The following is a 22,585-nucleotide window of genomic DNA, read 5'->3' as shown; positions in this document are numbered from 1 at the left end:
GGGACAACGGGATGTGTCAAAAAAGAGACAGTCCCGTTGTAAACGGGATGTCTGGTCACCCTATGCTACACTCATATGTGTTTGTCATTAGTCAATGCTAATATAAGAATAAAACAATCAAAGAATAAATATTAGGATAGATTTATTATTTTATTTTTAATTTAAAAATACATACATATTTACTGTAAATAAGTTCAAATTTATTTTGTAACTGTCGAGTAATTAAAGTGTTATAATAAATTAGCAATAGGATATTATATAACCTATATAATTGTCTTAATAAGATGTCATTCAATGTGTACAATTATTATCCAACCAAACTATAATAATGAGGTTATTGAGATTTATAGAATAATCTCGGGAAAAATCTAATTAAACCTCCCAATAATAGGTCTTTCGAATAAATTAAAAAACTATTAGAGGTATAAATTCATGAAGATTTAACTATACTACGTGATCTTTACAATTAAACTGGGATTAGTTAAATAAGAAAAAAATAAAATAATAATGATTCAGACCGTAGTTTAATTTTAAACTGAGGTTAAGAGTTTAATCTTGACACGATGATACCAAGTTATCCTCATTGATAAATAAATAAGTTTGTAGCATCTTAAATCTCTCCCAGTTTAGACAGATGAAAATGATAAGTATGACCTACATAGACACTGTACTTATTATTTTGCTGAATTCTAGTTCATATAACATTTAACTTTTCATCAACTAAATAAATTGTTTGATAACAAGAAACTACTTTATAAAAGTATATGTTCGTTCTTTGGCGTTAAATAATTGTTTAGTTGTTAAGTATCTTAAATTGTTGAGCTCTGCACTTTTTAATTAAATATTATTTATAATCACATTTTATCCTTAAATCCTAAATGCAATACAGACTTTTTGTTAACGAAACAAATTTTTTAGGGATTTTTTACTGTACGTAATACAATGAAATATGTTCCAAAAGTTATTATAAATAATTAACTCATAAATTATTAATAATTAATAAATTATTAATAATAAGAGCCAAAAATGTGAAATCAAAATAACAAAATCCAATAATCACACAGTAGACAAAATCTGAGGAAGTTAAACTAGCAAAATAATTATTCACCTGGTTTAATAATATATTTTTAAGAACATCACATATATTATATATACACGGTAGTAATATTCACATTTACACATTCACAGTAAATGTAAATTTTAAATCAACATTCACATTTTGAACATGAGTGGTTACATCATTGACATTTAGTTATTATTTCATTATAATTTTGATTTGTGGACCAAAATAGTATCATATGATCAACAACATTACTGTATTTCTATAAATTTCACTGACGAGACCAACAGCCCAACACTATTAAATAATGTAAGTATGTTAAATTATACATCAGTTGCAGATTGATGACGACATTTAATGAGAAAATTATAAGAATACAGTACTAAGTAATAATTAAGTTATAAAATAATTATATTAATAGCGTTAAATATTTTACCTTCAAACGATAATTTGTATTTACAATGTTAGTTTTATATTACTATTAATACTGTGTATATATAGTTAAATATTTACAAAAATTTAAAATTTAACTAAACAACATATTTTTAAAAGTTCTTATGAACATTTATAAATATTTGATAAATGTATGTTGCTTATTCGTATAATTTCACTTATTTAATTTTTATTCTATTAGTATCACAATTTTGACATAATAACGTTAATCGTACGTATATAAATAAACGTTTTCCGTCAATTTTTTATGCATAACTATTTTTATGATGTAAACGATGACGAGAAATGTCATACTTTAATATGTATATAATAGGTTTTTCGTTTTGTGAAAAAGTGTACACTTTTTCACAACAAGTATACACCGGGGTTTGTTTTGAAAAAGTGTAGTCTTACACGCTGTTTATTTTAAAAAAGTGTAACATTAGTGTACACTTTTTTCACACAGACCCAAGTGTAAGTCTAGGCACAGTGTTTATAGTGTAGCGTTGATCGTTATAAAATTAAGCCTTATCAGCTAATAGTTTAATCTGAAATTTCAAATAAATGTCGTAACGCAACTCACCAAATACTAAATACCAAATACCGACAATTATAATCTTTTATAGTATATGGACTCACGAATACTGTGGTTGAGTTATAAAAATAATAAAATATTTATAATATAATATACTATATATATTTTAAAAATACCATATTATGATATTTTTTTATTATATTATACAAAAAGTTTACTTAACTATTGTTCAATTCTACTACCAATAGAAATAAATTATTATCAAAGATTAAAATTGATGAAAAAAGATCAGCTGATTAATCTACACCAAAACCGTTTGTTTTGAAGACGGGTATCTGATCACACCCCTTACACTTCACCTAGACACTACACTAATTAGTGTACACTTTTTTTCCTAAACGAACAAGCCTATTATATTGGCTTATAACTAGTGAGAACAGCTTCCATGAGAAAACGTTTTTCTACTGAAAAATATTATTTTTCATTTTTATTTGTTCTGGGTAGTTTTAAAATAAAAATAAATTATTTTAAAATTTCCTTCATTATTATAAAAAAGTTCAAGACTTTTAATTTTTTAAGTTCTGCTTATGTATGTTGTTATCTTCAAGTATTTATTATTTCCATCACCCTATTATTTATCCTATGATATTTCCATAACAGCTCGAAGAGACATTCGAAATTTTAAAAATGGAATAATAGAACCAAACGAGTGTGAAGTGCCAGCATTCAAATAGTTGACATATTTCAAATTGTTGAATTCATACAAAAGTTTATGTTGATCATAAATAATCATTTTGATAAGTATCGCACTTAATTTTTTTATGAAATTAAATTGACGTCTCTAAAATTCCGTATGAAGTGTAACTAAAAATAAATTAAGAAAAAATATAATTTTTGTAAAAATAAGCATTGCATTTTAAAGTGCATATGTTCGAAAACGATTTAATAAAATTAAGTGTACAATATATATAATTAAATAATTAAACTAATTAAATTAAATTGAATAATATAATAATTATAAAAGAAATATATAATTTCTATTCCGAAAAGTTGTAATAATTTTAAACATTTTCAGTTTCGCCGCAGAGAACTTTTCTCAAATAAACTAATATTTAAACTAATAATATAATTTAAAAAACTATAATAGTACTATTATAAAATATATGTCATTTATATTATAGACGATACCATTTTTAAATTATTGGTACAGCATGTTTATTACGATTTAATAATTCCATTTTAACTAAATCAAGAAAAAAAAATCTAATACAAGCAAAATGAACATGATCGTTTTATAAAAATTTAATTGAAAATTAATTTTAAATAATTTTCTATTTATAGTGCATTTTTGGGCCATTTTTTATGAATTTTTTTTTATTTTGAAGAAAAAATCATGATACGAAGTAAATTAGTTATATTTATGTCATTTATGTATATATATGTGACATTTTTTCGGTAATAGAACTATAAATACAAATATGATTAATTATTTAACATGAAGGTATTTTTATATAACATGTTCTTCAAATTATAAACATTGACTTTGACTGTAAATCAGAAAAACGAAAATGTTTAAACTATTATAATATTATCATTTAAATATACATTTTTATTTCATTTATATATTTATATTTAACATAACCTACTAAAATAAAATAAAACAAGTTATTAACGAGTTAGTACGAAGTAGTATTAATAGTTAATACTGTGAATAACAAACTTGAATTTTAATGTTTTAGTTATTATTTTTATTACAAATTAATAGAAATATACGACTAACCATTTTAAACAATTTTTAGTGATATTATTTGTTTAGTTTAAATTTAATTTTTGGACTCTCTCGCCGTATAGAACAGATGATGTTAATAACTTAGTGAGATAATTTACAATGCGATAATTCATATTTCAGTGCAATAGAAATTCTAAAATACAAACATTTACACAAACATATGGCGAAATAATTAAGCAGAAATTTTTTTATATTTTTAGCTACTAAAAAAATAGGATATTATAATTTTATTATTACTCTTTTAGTTGACTAATATAAAGTCTGCATTTTTAGTAAGTAGGTGTTTATTAATTAAAATAATTATTTTATAAATTAATATGTTTCAATAGCAAATCTTCTTTAATCAACAGGACAGAATATACAATTTCTTTGATCCGTTTATAAAATATAAAACCATGTATTTATCAAAAAAAAAAAAGGTTATGCATAAGATTTAATTTTTTTTTTTGCTATTATATTTAATCTAAAAAGGAAAAGTTTACCAAATGTACTTAGTAAAATAATGGGTCAGATGTTATATATTTTGTAGCAATTAGTGTCGATCAAAAACAGCATAAATCTCAAGTCGTGTTTTTCAAACTTTTTTGTAATGTCCCTCTTAATTTAATGTAAAATTGTTATGACCTCTATGGTTTAAAGGTGTAAAATTGTTCACAGTCAAAAACGGTAAAATAATAAAAACATTTTTTCTTTACTATATACCAAAATAAAACTGTTGTTCTACAGAAAAACTTTCTAAAATTACTCTCCTTCTTCAAAGGTCAAGAGTGACAATAATAAAATAACTTTGTTATAATAGTAATATATCAGCTAAATCACGATATCTCAAACCCCGATACTCGAAAATTGGGGAAAAATCAATAACATAATAACATTAGGTTTTTTAGGAAGATTCAATAGTGAATAATGAATAAACCAGATGAAATACATATACAAATCTTATCTTATCCTTCACTCGTTCACGTGTGTTCCGCGGTAAATTGAATCAGTAAGTCTGTATCTCATATGTAAATAGGTATTTATTTTAGGGGGGCGCTTAACCTTCTTCGATATAAATGATGCTCAAATAATGTATAACGAAGTGGTATATACTGTATATTTTAATTCGTAGTGACTAATAAACGATCATTGGATATGGTGGTCGTTCCTACCTCCCTTTTAATTATGTACCTGCTCTATACATATATTTCATCTAGGCGTGTATTGTTATGAAATTTATTGTTTTCTGATAAAAAATTGTAAATGCATTTCCAAAAAATAGCCTTAATTTTATTCGAAAATGATTCTCGATCAATGAGAGTATTTTCAAACATCCGTTGGGAACGAAACGTGGTACTTGCAATAAAACAGCGATCACTATATCACCCCCTACCCTTATTCCATATAACTATGCGTTGCTCTTATCATGTTGCATTGTCCGACTGTTAACCGATAATAATTCACAGTCTAGGACCTCTGCACATTGAATTGAAAACTACTGAACAGGATAATAATCATCACGAACAAAATGCAAGAAGAACCAAGAGACAACATCTTTGAAGAAGGGGGAGAGTAAATTACTCGAAGAAGAAAAATAAAATGTTTCCGATTATCGGAAAAAACGGTTTCGAGCCCGAAGTCTGAGTAGTATTATGATGGAAAGCTCGATGCTTAGCAATCAATGGTTATTAGGTAATAGGGAATAATAAGGATAGAATAAGGGAATAATAATAATAAGTAATAGGGAATAATAAGCGAGGAGTCATAGCTCCTGAGTAAATTATTATTATATTATCATCATAGAAAACATACCAAAAGTATTACTCATCTCATTTGTTCTTTTTCTCATACCCCTAAAACACCATTTACAAAACCCTCCCCAGGAGATAAAATTATTGAAATAAACACTGGAGGTACAGTAATATCATAATTACGACGGGCGACACTCACCTGATCCATGTGGTAGGTCGGGCGGCCACGTGAGGTGCGCCGCCGTAAGCGACGACCGAGCCGCCGCCCCCGCCCCCGCCGCCGCCGCCGTCGTAGTCAGCGTTGTTGAGCAACGAAGTCTTACTGTTGTGCGTCATGTGGCTGCGGTGCGATGGATCGGTAACAGCAACAGCAGCAGCAGAATTCACACGGCCGTCGTCGGTCGACCGGGACGTTATCACGCACGATCGGAACGGCCCGGACGATAACGGCGATAACGTTTCTATTACACGAAGTGTGCTCGGACCGGTGTCGATATTGTTGTGTCGACGTGTTTCGGTTGTCGCCGGGTGGCTTAACGCGAGGAGAGATGCGGAACGCGGCGGTGAGTGTTTTCCGTTGGATTTTCCTACTCCCCTTTCGGATCACGCGAAAATCCCACCCCCGCCACGTGTGTGGTGACGAATTCGAAAACCGTCAAGTTTTCCGGTTCGCGCGTCCCGTCCGCCCGTCTCTCGCGACTCGACGACGTCTCGCGGCGCGACGCGATTTAATTTACACGCAGCAGCAGCAGCAGCAGCCGCCGACAATACGCCGTCGCTCGCAGCACGTCCGTACCACCACCACCACCACCACCACCACCACCGCCGCCACCGACGACACGTCGTCTTCGCCGTCCGTTGGCGATTTTATATTTAGAATGCGGTTTTCGAAACGCATCGGATCGCGCTGACACCGCCCGCGCCCCGACCGCCGCTGGACCGACCGATCATGATACCGCCGAAGCCGCCGCCGCCGCCGCCGCCTCCGCTGGTTGCACCGGCCCGATGCATTCCTCGCGCGAAGGGCGAATTCCTCTGGAAAGAAAAACAAAAAAAAAAAAAAAACCCCATTATTAATCGAAGAGCTTGGAGCCATCGTATAGGCGCGTTTCCGTGGCCGCGATTGCGGTTAGCGTGCACACGTGTTCCTTACACAAGGAAGCGTTCAAGCATGATGTCAGCAGTCCAAGGGTGGGAAGGAAATATTGAAGTACCTCATACGCGGGAAGAGTGGATAAATCTCGATTCCGATAGCATCATGTCTGTCAACATTTGAATTTGAAGCAAAAGTCAATGAATTAACGACAGCGTCGAAGACGTGCCATCTCTTATTATTATTATCTTTTTTTTGATAGTTGAGGAAATAATTGTTATCAATAAGAATAGAAGAATTTGGGGATGTCCATGAAAAACGTTGACGTATGATAGAAGGAGAGTAGTAGTCACTGTATGCCGACATGGGTAGATCCTAAAATTATGTGCACCGCGATGCATGCGCACTTTTTGTTGTGGCAGAGTTGCATCTAATTCGATGACGAGTGGTAGAATAGGATGATTTTGAAACGGTTTTTAAGAGGAGTGGCATAACATTTAATAAAATACATATGATTAAAATAATAAATTACGAATCTGGCTTTAAATTGTTGACTGTTAAAAGAATACAATAAATTATCATTAATTATTGATATGTGATCTATATTAGATTCTTATTTTACCAGTATTAAGAAATATTTTATCTACATTTAAACACATCACAGTTTATGGACCGATCGAGTAGTAGTGTAATCTTTGTAATCTGTTCATAATTTTTTATATAGGTAATCACAGATTAGATTTCCGTTAATTCCCGTGAGACGGTGTACGCATGCATTCCTAAATATTGGCATATCGCTGACATGGTGTGCTCTTTCAAATACCTTCAAAATACAAACCGTGCAGAAAATACTAGGCAACCGATTACGACTATTGTGGTCTAGTGAAAAAAATATAAAAAAAATAACCGATGATCCCAGTTTTTTTGACAACGTATTAAAGTTGGATGAGTGTCATTTTCATTTCAGGAATTTATACGTACAAATGGACACCATCTTACAGGAATATTCATTTTAATACACGAAATTGTTAGCTTTTGAACTCATAATGGTATATAATGTAGATTCTGTTTCCAATAAAGAAAAATTGATCAAACATATTTTTTTACAACTATGAGAGTTATTTTAAATGTTCTCATTTTCCTGGAAGACCATAAACAAAAATGAATGTGTAGTTAAAATCCTATTCGTTGAAGTCACAAAAGCGCTTAATCGCATGCACAAAATACTATAGGATTTCGGCTTACACTCAATATAGAAAAAAAAAATCACATCATTTTTATGACTCTTTCAAATTAATTTCAGAAGACTTATCTTTAACCGCAGAATACATCACAGGTTCTATTTTTTTTTTTTTTTTTAATTTAGTGTGTAGATCGAAAAATTGAACATTTTAGGTCCCTAGTATAGGCGTACACAAAATATATATACATATATAATGTTTATCATACATATATATATATATATACGTCCGTCCATGTTCAACACGAGTCGTTCGTCCATTGAAATCCGATCGTTTGAAAATATTATCCGAGACGTGCAATGTATATCATATCGTATCATCTTGGTGTATCAAATGATAAACTGTTGACGAATAATGAAAACGCCCAAGTACGTTGTACCGTGTTAATTGCGATGACTTGTCATATTGTTCGTCCAACAACCGCCGTACTTAAACAATTGAGGACTTATTTATTTATTTTTTTTTTTTAACCGTCTTACGTTGAATTCAAAGTTTCTCATCAATTACAATTTATGCGTACACCGAATCTTTTTATTACTATTACAAGTGCAGGTAATACAATCACACAAAAGTAATTATTACTTTTATCGCTTTTGCGTACATTTTTGTTAGATAAAGCGTTGATTAAACAATAATACACAGTGGACATTTATTTTAATTACTGTTATGTGTAATGTAACCGTCTACGCATTTGAATAATAATAATTAAATTAACCACGGCTTGTATACCAATAAAAATTAAGCTTTTTCAAAAAATACCAATTTTCACTGACACAACCCTATTCTTATCCATATTATACAATAGATATATTTTTGGTTCGAGTTATTATTTTTACACCTTATATAGAATGAATTGAGAATGTTAAACTTTAAGATAAGTTTAAAATAATACTATAGGTATACTAAATAACTATAGGTATCAAGTAACTAATATCATAGTTTCTAGATACTTTTAATATACAAAGATTGAAATAGGTACTCGTGAGAACTGGATAATGCAAATATATGGATGCGATTTTGAGGATCTATTTAGGTACTCAATTTGAATTATAATAATTTCCGATGATCATACACTGTACATTGTACAGTGTACAGTAATATTTAAGTTAATAATAAGTAATAAACTTATAAATATACTAAATTCGTACTTATATACTCATATACTATAAATATTATGATGACAAAAATGTTTTATTATTCCCTTCCAAAATCATAAACTATTAGATTTAAAGACTTGTTTTGGGTGAACTATTTTTATCGTGCTAATGCATTTGATTACAATATTCAAATATAATGTTATATAATACATAAATTAAATATATAAACACATAAATGTTATATTTTGAATATTTATAATAGTCCAACGAATTCTAACAACTTCAAAGTGTTCAAAATAAACTCATATTACATTATTTTTATCGATCAATCAATTAAAGAGGAAGAAAAAAGATAACAAAACGATAAATACAGCAATAAATATATAGCTCATGTATAATGGTAACTACAATATGAAAATTTTAAATTTTAAATTAAAAACCCCAAAATAATTATTTAATGAAATACAATAAAAACAATAAAATTGTATTATATCTGATATATGTTTAGGACATTAAAATCTTTGTATGTCAATAATAAAGAAAAATACATTTTACAAGACACACATTTTAAAATGAAGTTTAAATCAAAGATTTACCTTACATTAGAAAGCTTAGGTAAATTAAGAATACAATGATGAATGACCATGATGACCATAATATACAACAAAATTTGTAATATGCGTTGTATTTTTCACCAAATCCAATTCAAGGTAAGGTAAAAGTTTTACTGAATACAAAACAAAATATATAAGAATATACTATAGTAGATTAAAAAAAGTAGTCGATCGTTTCAAGTGACGTGTGCTGATGAGTTTTTAAGAATATCATTTGTATAGATCTATAGTTTGCAGAGTATGTAGCGGAAGTTTGGGATACATAATCCTGATGCTTTATAAACTCGAGATCATGAAACGAGCTAAATTTATGCAGTTGAATATTATGATACATTGTAAAATACAATATAATTCAAAACATTCAATCATAATTCATGTATGACATACAATGATATCTGAATAAAGATCAATACAAGTTTATTTAACATTATTAACATATACAATAGTAATTTTTAAGAAAAAAATAACACCGAAGACAAATCTATTATCTAGATTCTATATCAAATCATATAGAAAGTATAAAGTTAATATATTACCTATACCTCACTTTAAAATAAAATAATAAATTATAATTTTCTATGTTAAATATTTAATTATATCTCTGATTTCTTGTTCAGGCTGTTGTTTTTTGAGTAGTTGCAACTATTATTTTATTTATATTATATTTAAAAGAATAACTAATAATAAAAGCAATTACACTCAATCATTTACAATAAAAAAAAAAAAAACACTTAAAATCATAATGCTGATAAATTTAAAATCATTACTTTGCACCTATTAAGCTGTTTTGAATAACTAACCTATGTATTTGAAATAATTTTACTTAAGTTGGATACTATACAGATAATCTATAATTAATAGCACACAAAAATGTATTTTATAAATAAAAAAACCATTATATCAACTGATATTTAATGTACCTATATGTACCTATATTATATTTTTAGCCGTATACATATATTAAAATGCGTGACATTATAACTAAATTCGATAAATTATAACTACTTTTATTATTTAGCTGTATCAGAGTTTTCCCCATACGAAATAAACATTTAATGTACTTAAATACCAAAGGTACTTAAACTATGTTTTCAATAAAAAAATATGATTGTGCTTTATGTGAATAAATAGATAGTCATAACCAGGGCTCGGAAGTTTTAACAAATGCTTATTTTTCTTGGTTTATCCTAGAACATCCAAAGTAAGATACACATATGTTTCATACTGCTCGGATATCATACACAACATTTACTTTTGCTATTTTTGGGTATATTTTCACATAATACTAGAAATAATCAAATGCTGTTAATAATAATGATTTAATTAGTTATAGTTTTAAAAATATTTGAATTATTGAAAATAAATACACCTCATCCAATAGTATTTTATGTTTTCATTGAAAATTTTATGTATTAATAGTTAGTGACTAAATAAAATAATTTAATTATAAGTACATTTTTACAAATATATTTAAGTAATTTAACATTTTTGTAAGTTTATAATTCAACCAATCCAGACGTCTATGAGCCCAAAAATTTGTAAAATTACATTTCATTTTTTTTCTAATAAATTTATAATTTTCTCAACCTAAATGTATATTTTTTTATTTTTCGTGATATTTATCGTGCACATTTTAGAGTTTTTAAGTGCATATTTAAGAGCTAAAAAATAACATTTTTAGTGCTATAACTTCCGAGCCTGGGTCATAACCTAATTAATTCTATGCATTTCAGTTCATTATTTATATTATATTTTATCAGACAAACTCTTCTTAGAATCTTGTTAATTAAAGTTTGTTTTACGAAGTATAACATCCATGTTATTAAATAGACTACAAAAGAAAGTTTTAACATCACTTATAAGTTACTGAGAAAAATTAAAAATATTTTTATATTGATCTTGTTTTCATCGATAATTGTTAAGAGCTGCAAGTCATAAGATTTCACTAGAACAATGTAAAATATATTATATTATACTATAATTATATATATATAGTTTATTATTAAGTTTAGAATTTATATCAAGATCGATTCAGAAATCTTTTGTTATAAAAATTCATTATATAAGTGTATGTAAATATCTACTCTACTATTAAAATATACCTAAGGCAAATATTTGGAATCATTAATTTAAAGATTGAGTATAGCACGAGACATTTTATAATATATACTATGAAGAAATTTATAAAATGTGTTCATCCGAAAATATTAATTTTGAAATCTAAAAATTTTAGCATACTATTTTAAAGAATAATATTCATCAAATACAAAAATATCAAAATGGTATTCTTGCGGTGCAACAATGCAATTCTCGTTTTATTTTGCTTACATAATATATAAATAAAAACTCAATTATTTTTGATCTTACAACGTTCATAATAGTTTTAACCAACACATTATTTTTAGTATCTATATACATTTCCAGAAATGTTTATCATAATAATTTAAACAATCTGGTCTCTGAACAATATAATATTATATCTAGTGTTTAAAAAATATTTTCATGTTATGAAAACTGTATTACATTTAAAATAAATTTTCATATTCTAAAATAATTAATAAATAAGATTCAAACTTAACTTTTAAACAATAAGGTTGGTACGTATTGAGGAAATAAGTTTATTTTCATGATTAATAACATTAGTTACTCACTAATCCATTTAAAACTTAATAAAACTTACATATTTTCATACATTATAGTCTAAAAGTTAAAAACTTTCAACGCTATATGATATCAAACAATAACTTTAAAGGTTTTTGAATGATGACGATTAGAGAAGGTTATAACCAATGTTCACCGCATACCAAGCATACACATCAAACTTTCGCTAGCATTCTTTCTGGATGGTTTACTATTAGTGGTATATAATATAATGATCGTTTACACGTCGTAGATATAATTTCTCAACTACATTTTGATGTTCAAATCACTTTCATCAATTTACTATTTTTATTATTTTTTTATTTTTTGAAATTCAATACTATTGACTACAATACGAAATTCTAACTAGTATTTGGTGTTTAAAGTTTCATTAATAGAATGCCAACCTTTGTTACCTACAACAGTTCCCTTATGAGTTTCGTATTACACGATGGTTAAAGTGTTTACGGTTTTCACTGGGACATTAAAAATAATAATGTTTTTTTCGAACACTTATAAATCAAAACGCTTTATGTATTATTTTAATAAAACGTAAAGAGCAAAGTAATAAGAAATAATGAATAGGTAAGAGCGTCAGGAATAAATAAGGTTGGACGGATAAATGTCCTCCATTGATGTCGGAATGATAAATACACCAAATTGAATTGACCTGAACGTAAATTTTAATATTTTTTATTACGTATGTTATATAATAATTAGATCATGAACATGCAGTACCTACATTTGTTTATTGAAATAGTTTTTTTCTTGAAAAAATGCCAATTAAACGGAAACAAGCACGTTTTACAGCAAATCACACTTAATGAACAATAAAAACTATTAAATTTGAAATCATTAATCACCTCACAAAACACGATTTTTAAATTGAAAAATAAAAGTTGGAAATGGCGTATTCAAATAGTTTCTCTGATAAAATAATTGAATAGTAACAAACTGTATCAAAATATAGACCACACCTCTAGAATCTAAAATAAAATCTAGACATTTAGATACAAATTGAAGTCATAAATTATGTTTAACATATTATTTATACTATAATGCTAAATATCCGATTAAATAAAATAAGCCAACTTATTAGTTTAATTAAAAAAAAAAAAAAAGGCTTTATTTTGAAATACTAATATTATTAATAATATTGTTCATATACTAATAATATTAATATTATTTCCAAGATTTGTAATCGGCTTTTCGTTAGCATAGAGAAATATTAAATTTAACTGACTAATCTGCATAAGTATACCATTTATGTCGTATTTATTATCTAAAATATTAAAACATACATTATTTTTCTAACATTCGAAACTTTTGATGCAAATTGACTTTTTATCTAAAAAATAAAATATCTTCACTGTTAAAGCTCCTAAATAGTTAAAAATAAGCTAAATTAGCTTTCAATAATTAAAATATGCTAATTATAATAAATAGAAGTACAATCTTAACTTGGAAACTATTTAATAAATCAATAAAGTTGTTGTTGTTTATTTGGACATATCTTACACAAAATGAATCAATATTCAATAATCCTGTGTAATTAATATTTTTGAATAATTATTTATTTAAAAAAATTATTAAAAACTATTTTTTCTAAACATGGATACGTATGATTTAGCGAAGTGTATCGAAGGAAATTCAAATTTGACGAATTCAAAAAAGGAAACAATACTAAAAGACAAAAATTTATCCATCGGTATAGTTTATTTCTTTTTATGACTGAACTTTAAACTCGCTAATAGTAATTTTATAATTATAATAATGACTTTATTTTTAAGCTAAATAAATATCATAAATCATCTACCATAGCATAATTATATCAATATAACAAAAATTAGTTGAAATTCAAAATAAACCATAGAACTTAGTGATATTTTATTACAGATATTGATTGTATTCCTAAATTGTGTTTTAACGAAATATTATCAATGGTAAATGAAAAAAAATGAAGAATTAGGTGAATTTATTGGTAAAATATGGACTGGTAACTCAAATAACACATCTTTAATTATCAGCTTGAACTCGACTAATACATCTCAACGTGGAGAACAAATTGGAATGAAAGTAATAACCACCACTACAGAAAATTTCCATTCTTATGCAGAAAAATGGTCACAATGGTAATGTTTAATAATTAACTATGATACATAATTATTGTTCTATAATAAAGTGTATTCTTGAATCCAAACTGATCAAATATATTCCTAAAGGTGTTCTAGTCAATCAAAAATGAAACGCAAAACCGTTCTCATTTCAAACAAAAATAATGATGAAACAACTAAGATTTACACAGATTTGAACGACGGAGATATAATCGATCACACTAAAAATATTAAGATGAAATACATTAAGGTTTAGTAAATTATAATGTTAAATCGAAGTGTACAAATAATTCATTCACAGTTTATAAAATTAACCAAAAGTGGTTGCCATGGAATGAATTCACTGTATATATAAACGAGTAGTATACTAAACACTTGAATAATAAATACATACAATCAAGTGGTTATTGAATTTAAATCGTTTTAATATTCAAAAACGGATCTGAGGGCTGATTAATGGTTCTTCAAACCCTAGTTCATTTTTCTATATATGCCTGTACTCGTATTTTTTAGTCCTAATTGTAGATTATTTTTCTGATTAAATTTCCTCACGTAATTTCGAATAATGTATGACTATTGTGCATTGTGTATGTTTATTATAATATATTTTGTATATTGAGCATTCGTAAATCTAGTTTCGTTCATGAACTTTGAAGTTCGAACATTTACAGGTACTATACGGCTATACGTAATTAATTTAACTTCAGTGGAACTTGAGTACCTATCTCTATCTACCGTTTAAGCGGGTTACGTAACTCCAAGTTGATTACTTTTGAAGTTTAAAGTTTTAAATCTATACTTTAACTTCAATAATACAGGTATAAAATACTTCAATATGTTTTTTTATAACCTATAAGTACCTCGGCGACACGGAAACATTGCGAAAGCAGTTCCCGCAGTGTCATCGGTTAAACAATGATAAAAATAAATAAAAATGGTACCTATAGGCAAAGGGTGGCAAATAAGTAGAATGCGTGCCACGGTTGGCACGCATGAGATTTTCGATGGCACTTGAAACTTTTATTTGTCCATATATATTTATAGATTTTTAAGTAACATACAATAAATTGAATTATCAATTGCATATTTTAATAATATATATTTCACAACCACATGTTGTTATCTTATATTTATTATTAAAAAATACATTTATATTTTTCATTTGTATTTATCTGTATTAATAAAAATAATTTTGGCACTACTGAAATTTTTATTTTTTAATTATGGCACGTTGAAAAATCCTATTAGCCATCCCTCCTATAGGCTATAGCCTTAATAATTTTAAGAACAGAAATTTCTTCTACTTGTAGACCTTATTCCTTGTTTAATTTTTGAAAATCGCTTCAATAGGAACCTAGAAGACTTGTATACAAAGTAAAATCTGTTTTCTAAATTAAAATCGATCAATCTCGAGCTTTACAATTTTGTCTGGCGTTTAAGTTGTTTTATATGTTTTTTTCGACCCGCTTCAGCCACTCTAAAGACACGAACAAATTAAACTCATAGTTTTATATTTAGTATTGAATTTTTTCTTCCTATTGATACTGTTTTGTTAAACAATTATTTTACATAATTAATGATACATGCTTAATATACAGTTATAGAATTTCCAATTGATTTTTTCCTGTTATAAAATTATTGACTATGGTTGCAGGGCTTACTCACTGAAGGCATGAATTACGCTTTTCTCCGCTACCTTGCTATAATAGGATTTCAAGGTTCCATAAAAAATAAAACGGCCGTTACCATTAACGGAACATTATGCAAAACATTATATGTATGTATTAAAATATTAACAGATAAAATTCTTAAAATAATCCATGTATTTATCTTTAATAGAAATGTTCATTAGACGAAAAATACAAAATCAATGATGAACTTACACAAGTGGTAATTATTAAGAGGTTTTTATACAAAGAGTCTTCAAAAAATCCATTTAATGAAATGACCACAGTCTTAACTCGTTCTGGTTACACGTTGAAACATTGTTGGGGTGAAACAATCAACAACAAATTGATTATAAGAAATACAATGCGAATAACAAAATATGGTTGTGTCCATGAAGACCCTATGTTAAGTTTAAAGAAAAAAATGGAGCAAGATCCTCGTTTAAAATCTATGTTTTTAAATGAAATTGTAAATATAGACAATAAAAACAACTGCATGTGAATTTTTAATCGAACATGTTAACATTTCAGGCAAAAACAAAAATTATGTGTAAAAGTTACTTGGAAGAAAACAAAGAAGTTAAAGACATGATTATTAATTACATAACGGAGGTATTGGCAGCCAAACCAGTTGATGTGTTACAGTTTTCAATTAATTATTTCGAAGGAATGAAATAATTGTCTACTATTTTGTATATTATCATCTAAACATAAAAACTTTTTCAACATTCTTTAAAAATATATTTTCTAACTTAATAAGAATTCTTTGACAAACTCAATTGTATTCAACCAAAATACAAATTAATATTTATAAACTTAGATTTAATACATCTAATTTTGGTGCATGCATATAATAATGATATTGATAAATATGAGTGTTTAATAATTTTAATGTACGAAATGCTGTTTAACGAAGAACGAAATATTAATTATCAGTCGACAAAATCTGCAAACATTTTCATTTTTATATCGTTTTTAATTTTTTATTCGATTAATTTAAAGATCGATTAGAATGAATTTAAGAATACGCCTGAATATTCCATCAAAAAAATTTATATATGTATATATATATATATATATATATATATATATATATATATATAGGACAGGGACGGGAAAGATAATTGAAAAAAAAGAATCTAGATACTAGATACATTTTTTTTTACCATTTTAGAAACAAAATATAAAATACAATATATAAGATACCATTATTTTTTATTTTTTTTTTTTAATTACTATTAAAGATGATAAATATAATAAAACTTATTGTATTTCAATATTTTTTATTTTCAATAAAATTAAAACACACAAACATTATCTATTTTTGATATTAAATAATAAAATAATTTAAAAATTATGAATTATTTTAAAGAAATATTAACTGTGGAACATTTTATCACAAAATCATGAACATATTGGTCTAATATATGAATAACTAAAGAACACAAGCTTGTCTTGTAGCGAACGAATAACTAAGTATAATTTACTCTAAAGTAGGTTTCTACTTCTTTAAAATTTGTTAAAACATGTTTTCGATTAATTTAATGCTTATATCGCTTATAATAAATATAATAAATATGCTTATATTATAATAAACTACGTACATTACATAAGACAAATTTAAACTTTATTTTTATTTATATCTTGTATCTTTATACAAACGAAATGAATAGATACAAGATATTCAGCAACAAGAAGTATCTGAACACAAGATATAAGGCGCAACTCACAAATGTTAAAATATATAATACACATATATGAAAATGTCTAATTTTAATTTTCAACGGACCTAGTTGGTTATTGTTTTCTAAACGCATTAGTTTATATTATCTAAAACCTCCGTTGATTTCGTCCACCCCTACATACAGTTACGATTATTGATATTCTAGGGTATTAAATTATAATATTCATATATGAATACTAGTATAATAGATACTAGTCAGTATAAAAAAAAATGTATTTAAATATAAGTACTTAATAGAGAAACGAACTTGTCATCGATATTAAAATTTAAAGAATAAATGCATTGCTTACAAATTGGTAAATTAAATTTATTTTTGTTTTTACACATTCTTCTTCTGTCAGTTCCTATCCATTCCAGATGTTGGATATCATATTGGCTCCGCTATTCCTGTCAAGTGATGCCCGAAATAAATCAATTGATGTTGTATTGTATTGTATGTATTGTATGTTTGTATTGTATTTTACACATTAGCGTACACGAATTACCAATTTTTTTTTATATATTGTACATGGAATTATACAATTCAAAATACGTTCGGAAATCGGGTAATCAGCTCGCTCGTGGAGTTAATATGTCACCCTAACTTATTGTATATTAACTTTTAACTTGACAGGTAATCTGGTCCTAACTTCCCTAACCTTGGATTAGTCAAGTTGGAGATAACTTAAAAGATCTACGCGTATTAATACAACACCGTGGTAGGGTCATTTTGTATCGGATTAGATAGTCGTACTGTCTCATCTAGACGGTTCGGCGGGATTCACGGGTCTCGCGTTCGTCACCATCGAAAACCGTGAACTAATGCTTCGGAGTACCGCGGGGACGAAAATAAATCGTTCATTTCGAACTGTACAGGCGGGGGAGCAGAATTACACCGGGACTTACAACGGGTTAACTATAACAATATGTCGAGCGGAAATTCCTCGATTTCTATGCATTCGTAAAACTCGAATGTCACTCACGCAATTAATAGTAGAATTACTTGGCTCGTACAAACGTCAACGGTAATTCTTATGGTTTGGTCGAAAATCATAACGTTCTGATAACAGATGCTGCAGTATCATTGAGCATCATTCGATTTTCTCGTCTTTCCTCGAAACTTTCACATCGATTTGATTCTCAAAAAATAATCCTTCGTGTTAGATCGATGATACCGGCCAATGTTGACTAATCTCATCTAATTCGATTTACTTACTGTTGTCGTTACTGCTGTAGTGTTATTCTGTTATTCAAATCAGTCGATTGTCATTTTATCATATAATCGTATCCACTCGAATTATTTTTACGTTAATATTTCGACGGATAAATATACAATACTCGGGAGAAGTGCACCCCGAATTCTCGTGTTCACCCCCACCACGATACACGGGCCCCCCCCGGCGTTCCATGACGCGGGCACTACGTTTGGCCACGCGCGTTTATCGTTTGTTTTTATTTTTATTTACACAGCAGAATGATGCGAGCCGTTTCACTGTAGCTCATGACCGCGATGCGAAGGCAACCGGATCGTTTGCACGGCCGCCGCGGAGCACGGGGTTCATAGCGCGCGTTATCTACATATCAGAACATATTTTAAAAAGTACATGGCACTAGTGCGACCCCAGCAGTAGCGTGGTGAAAGGGTTTTTATGACGCCCGGGCGTCATGGTGAAAATGTTATGGATGGGTGGGGTTGTGTGGTAGGACTTAGATGTGTAAAGATTTTGGACGATTACAAACTTATCGAATTTCCAAGTTTAAACATATCACCAACACGAAAAACGAATGCAACGGAATATCATAGCCGATAGTAACGTAACAACACACGGCAATTAGATCGAAAATCCTGTATTGTTTAAATTGATTTTAGTTGATTTCACATAAAAGGGGATAAGCCTATTAGAATTTGCTAATCTGAAATTTGAGTTGGTAAAATATAAGTAGTTAGGAAATTAAATTTTTAATAATTTTTAGTCTTCTTCGATTTATATTTTTGAAAAAAAATGTCTAGGATGGTGTGCTAGGGAACGATGTGGGCGGGTATGTATTGAAACATATGTTGTGCACGCCACAGCCCCCCCCCAAATGATAATTGATCGTACCACTAACCAACACGTTCTCATACCGACCGCAGTGACAGGAGTCGATTTTCCCTGTACGTTCCCGCGCAGAAGAACACCACGTCTATGAACCACGGTGGTAGACAATCTTATCGAAGTGCCACCTAGTGAAAATTACTTGAAATAGGTTCTGCTGCGTACCGTCGCGACGTTAACCGTGGGCCCCCCTAGCCGCCGGCTCCTGACCCTTACCCTACCGCCCGTTCCCGTGCGGCTCACCCCGAATGTACGTGCGGCAGACACTTACCGAGTGCGCGACGATGGCGTTTTGAGGTCGGACGTCGGGAGAATATTTTAGGCGGTCGGTTGGCGTCGACAGGTCAGTCACGGGTCGCTGCGGAAAACACGGGAAGAACAACGTATGCGCACAACGTACGTGCGTAGGCGCACGCGAGCGCGTAAACGGAACACGGACCGCGGTACACGGTTGGGCGGCACCACACGAACCGGGCGCACTGGCAGGACGCGACTGTTGTGCGCGCGTGCGAGCGCGATCTCGTGTACGGGTGCGTGCGGGTGCGTGCGCGCGTCTGTGTGTGTGTGTGTGTGTGTGTGTGTGTATGTGTGAGAGCGAGCGAGAGCGAGAACGACGACCGGCACACGGAGACGGAGAAACACACACCTCCCGCGATCGAGCAAAGACGTTGCCGTCGCCGGCCGTTGTTCCTCCACCGGTTACGATGCGCGGTCGTCGAATTCACTGCCACCGCCACCGCCGCCGCAGACGCGTTTTTATTATTATTATTTTTTTTTTTTTTTCCAGACGTTCTCAACGTTGTAACAAAACTCTGCGGCGGTAACGCGCACGGACGAACGGTTCGTACCACACGCGCGGACGAGTGCAACGGTCGAGCATCACGTGATCACGACGATCGCGGCGTACTCCCCGCGCCCAAACACGACCGACGGACTGCCGCCGGCTGCGCTACCCCGAATCGACGGCACGGGGGGAGGGGGCACGTTCCCGGGGCCCGCGTATGCTTAGGGCTCGCAGTGTTCTCGGCTCGAGATCGCATTGAAACCTTGTACGTATTGAAGTACCACGAGTTTTGTTTTCTCGTTCGGATTAACGGGCGTCGCCCATTCACCCATGTTTACCGCCACGCGTTTAAAATAAAACCTTGGAAGCTTTATAGATACACGAAGAAAGCGCGAAAAAAATACTTTTGCACGAAATACTTGATTTCATTTGCGCACAGTATACGTATTATGATGAAAAACAATGTGTTTTTAATGTTTTTATTATACCTGATTAAAAAGGTTTTAATCTGTTTACTCGTATGTTTTTATAACCTCTAAAGAACTGTTTTCATTGTCACGGACCCACAACCGTCTATTGGCCCTTGGGCCCGTGAAGGTCTTGATCTGGGTTTGGTCCCCAACAATAATGTTGTGTACCACTGGCATTGCTTTTGCCGCACAAGATAACGCACGTCGTCCGGTTTCATACAAACTACACACGGATGGGAAATAACATTAGTACCCGGGGGCTTATCGGCTGAGAACAATTTGCCCGTTTTCCGCGGTGGAACGTCGAAACCTCTAACGGAATATCTCCTGCGTGCTTCAGCTTACGGCAGTACCGTACGACGTTGCCGGTGGTGACAGTGAATAAACCGATCGCAGGAGAAAATATACGTATATCATTAAAATAAAACGTTTAATCGCAGTAATATGTAAATTTTTTTCCTTGCTCGTATCCGAGGCGAAATTTCACTCTTAGAACTTAGAGCCCAGTGATGTGAATAAAACATGGGTCTTTATTTGATTAAATACAATTTTATCGTATTTCTAACACGTTTCGAGATCAAATTTATTAGCATTATAATTTATTTAACACGTTTCTATTATTTTAAAAACAATATTTATTCACTCGAATAAAGATCGAACTAATTTTTTTTTTCATATCCACAAATAAATACTAGTATACATGCGAAGAATATTTCGAGTCTCAAATAAGTAAATACTTATCTACGATTTTTTTAATCACCTTTTCTACAAAACCATGTAATTGGTTAACACGTTACATTTACAAAAAATTTAATACTCCGATTAGAATTTTATTACCCGAAATTTGGATTATAAAGTCCAAAAATCAAAAATTTGAATTTCATAATTAGGATTTAAAATTTCAAAACACTAAAAATCCGGTAATCTGAAAATCCAGATTTCGAATTTCAAAATCCGAAAATCTGAAATCCCGATTTTTCGGATAAACCGGATTTATTTTACATCAATAGTAGGAATATTACTGACCTTTCTTATAAACATGTCCTTCGATTGCCTATACACAGCGCCGTTCGAAACTTTTTTCAGCATTTGAACAGTGAACGTCATAAGTTTCCAGAACAATGATTATTTATGATATTTAATATTGTAACTGACTACGATCAAAAATAGCGTAGGCAAAAATAATATACGAGTATAATGTGTCATAATTAGAGACGGACTTATTGGATTTTTCGGTTCTGGTTCCAGTTTAGGTTATTAAATTAATTTTCGGATTTCGGTTCTAGTTCTTAAAAAAAAAAATAAGGGTTCAATAACCGGTATATACCGGTTATTTTTGGTTAAAAAGTTAATACTGTTATAAGCAGTGATATTTTCATTAACTTTTTTTTTATAGTTTACTTAGGTACGAGGGCTTGAATATAGTATATAGTGAAAATTAATACTCATATATTATTTATTTATTTGTTTATTTACAAATATATACGGACTGTGTCCTAT

General features: G+C 29.9%; 1 protein-coding gene and 1 pseudogene across 1 annotated transcript in view; one reads left to right on the top strand and one right to left on the bottom strand.

The window, feature by feature from the left end:
- The window catches only part of LOC112682849 (rho guanine nucleotide exchange factor 17-like), a 92,164-nt gene extending 71,815 nt beyond the window's left edge, over positions 1 to 20,349 (bottom strand). Inside the window, exons 1-2 of the mRNA XM_025553599.1 lie at positions 20,103 to 20,349; positions 5,746 to 6,581 (exon numbers count right to left, since the gene is read on the bottom strand). Of these exons, the coding sequence (XP_025409384.1) occupies positions 5,746 to 5,882 (137 nt within the window). The 5' untranslated portion in view covers positions 5,883 to 6,581; positions 20,103 to 20,349. The remainder of the gene's footprint in view (positions 1 to 5,745; positions 6,582 to 20,102) is intronic.
- Positions 13,843 to 16,690, top strand: LOC112682854 (annotated as a pseudogene).
- Positions 20,350 to 22,585: the final 2,236 nt, after the last annotated feature.

The sequence above is a fragment of the Sipha flava genome, unplaced genomic scaffold, assembly GCF_003268045.1.
Source record: "Sipha flava isolate LNK unplaced genomic scaffold, YSA_version1 212_pilon_pilon, whole genome shotgun sequence".
In the NCBI taxonomy this organism is placed as follows: Eukaryota; Metazoa; Arthropoda; class Insecta; order Hemiptera; family Aphididae; genus Sipha; species Sipha flava.
This window is presented reverse-complemented; position numbering and strand designations above follow the sequence as displayed.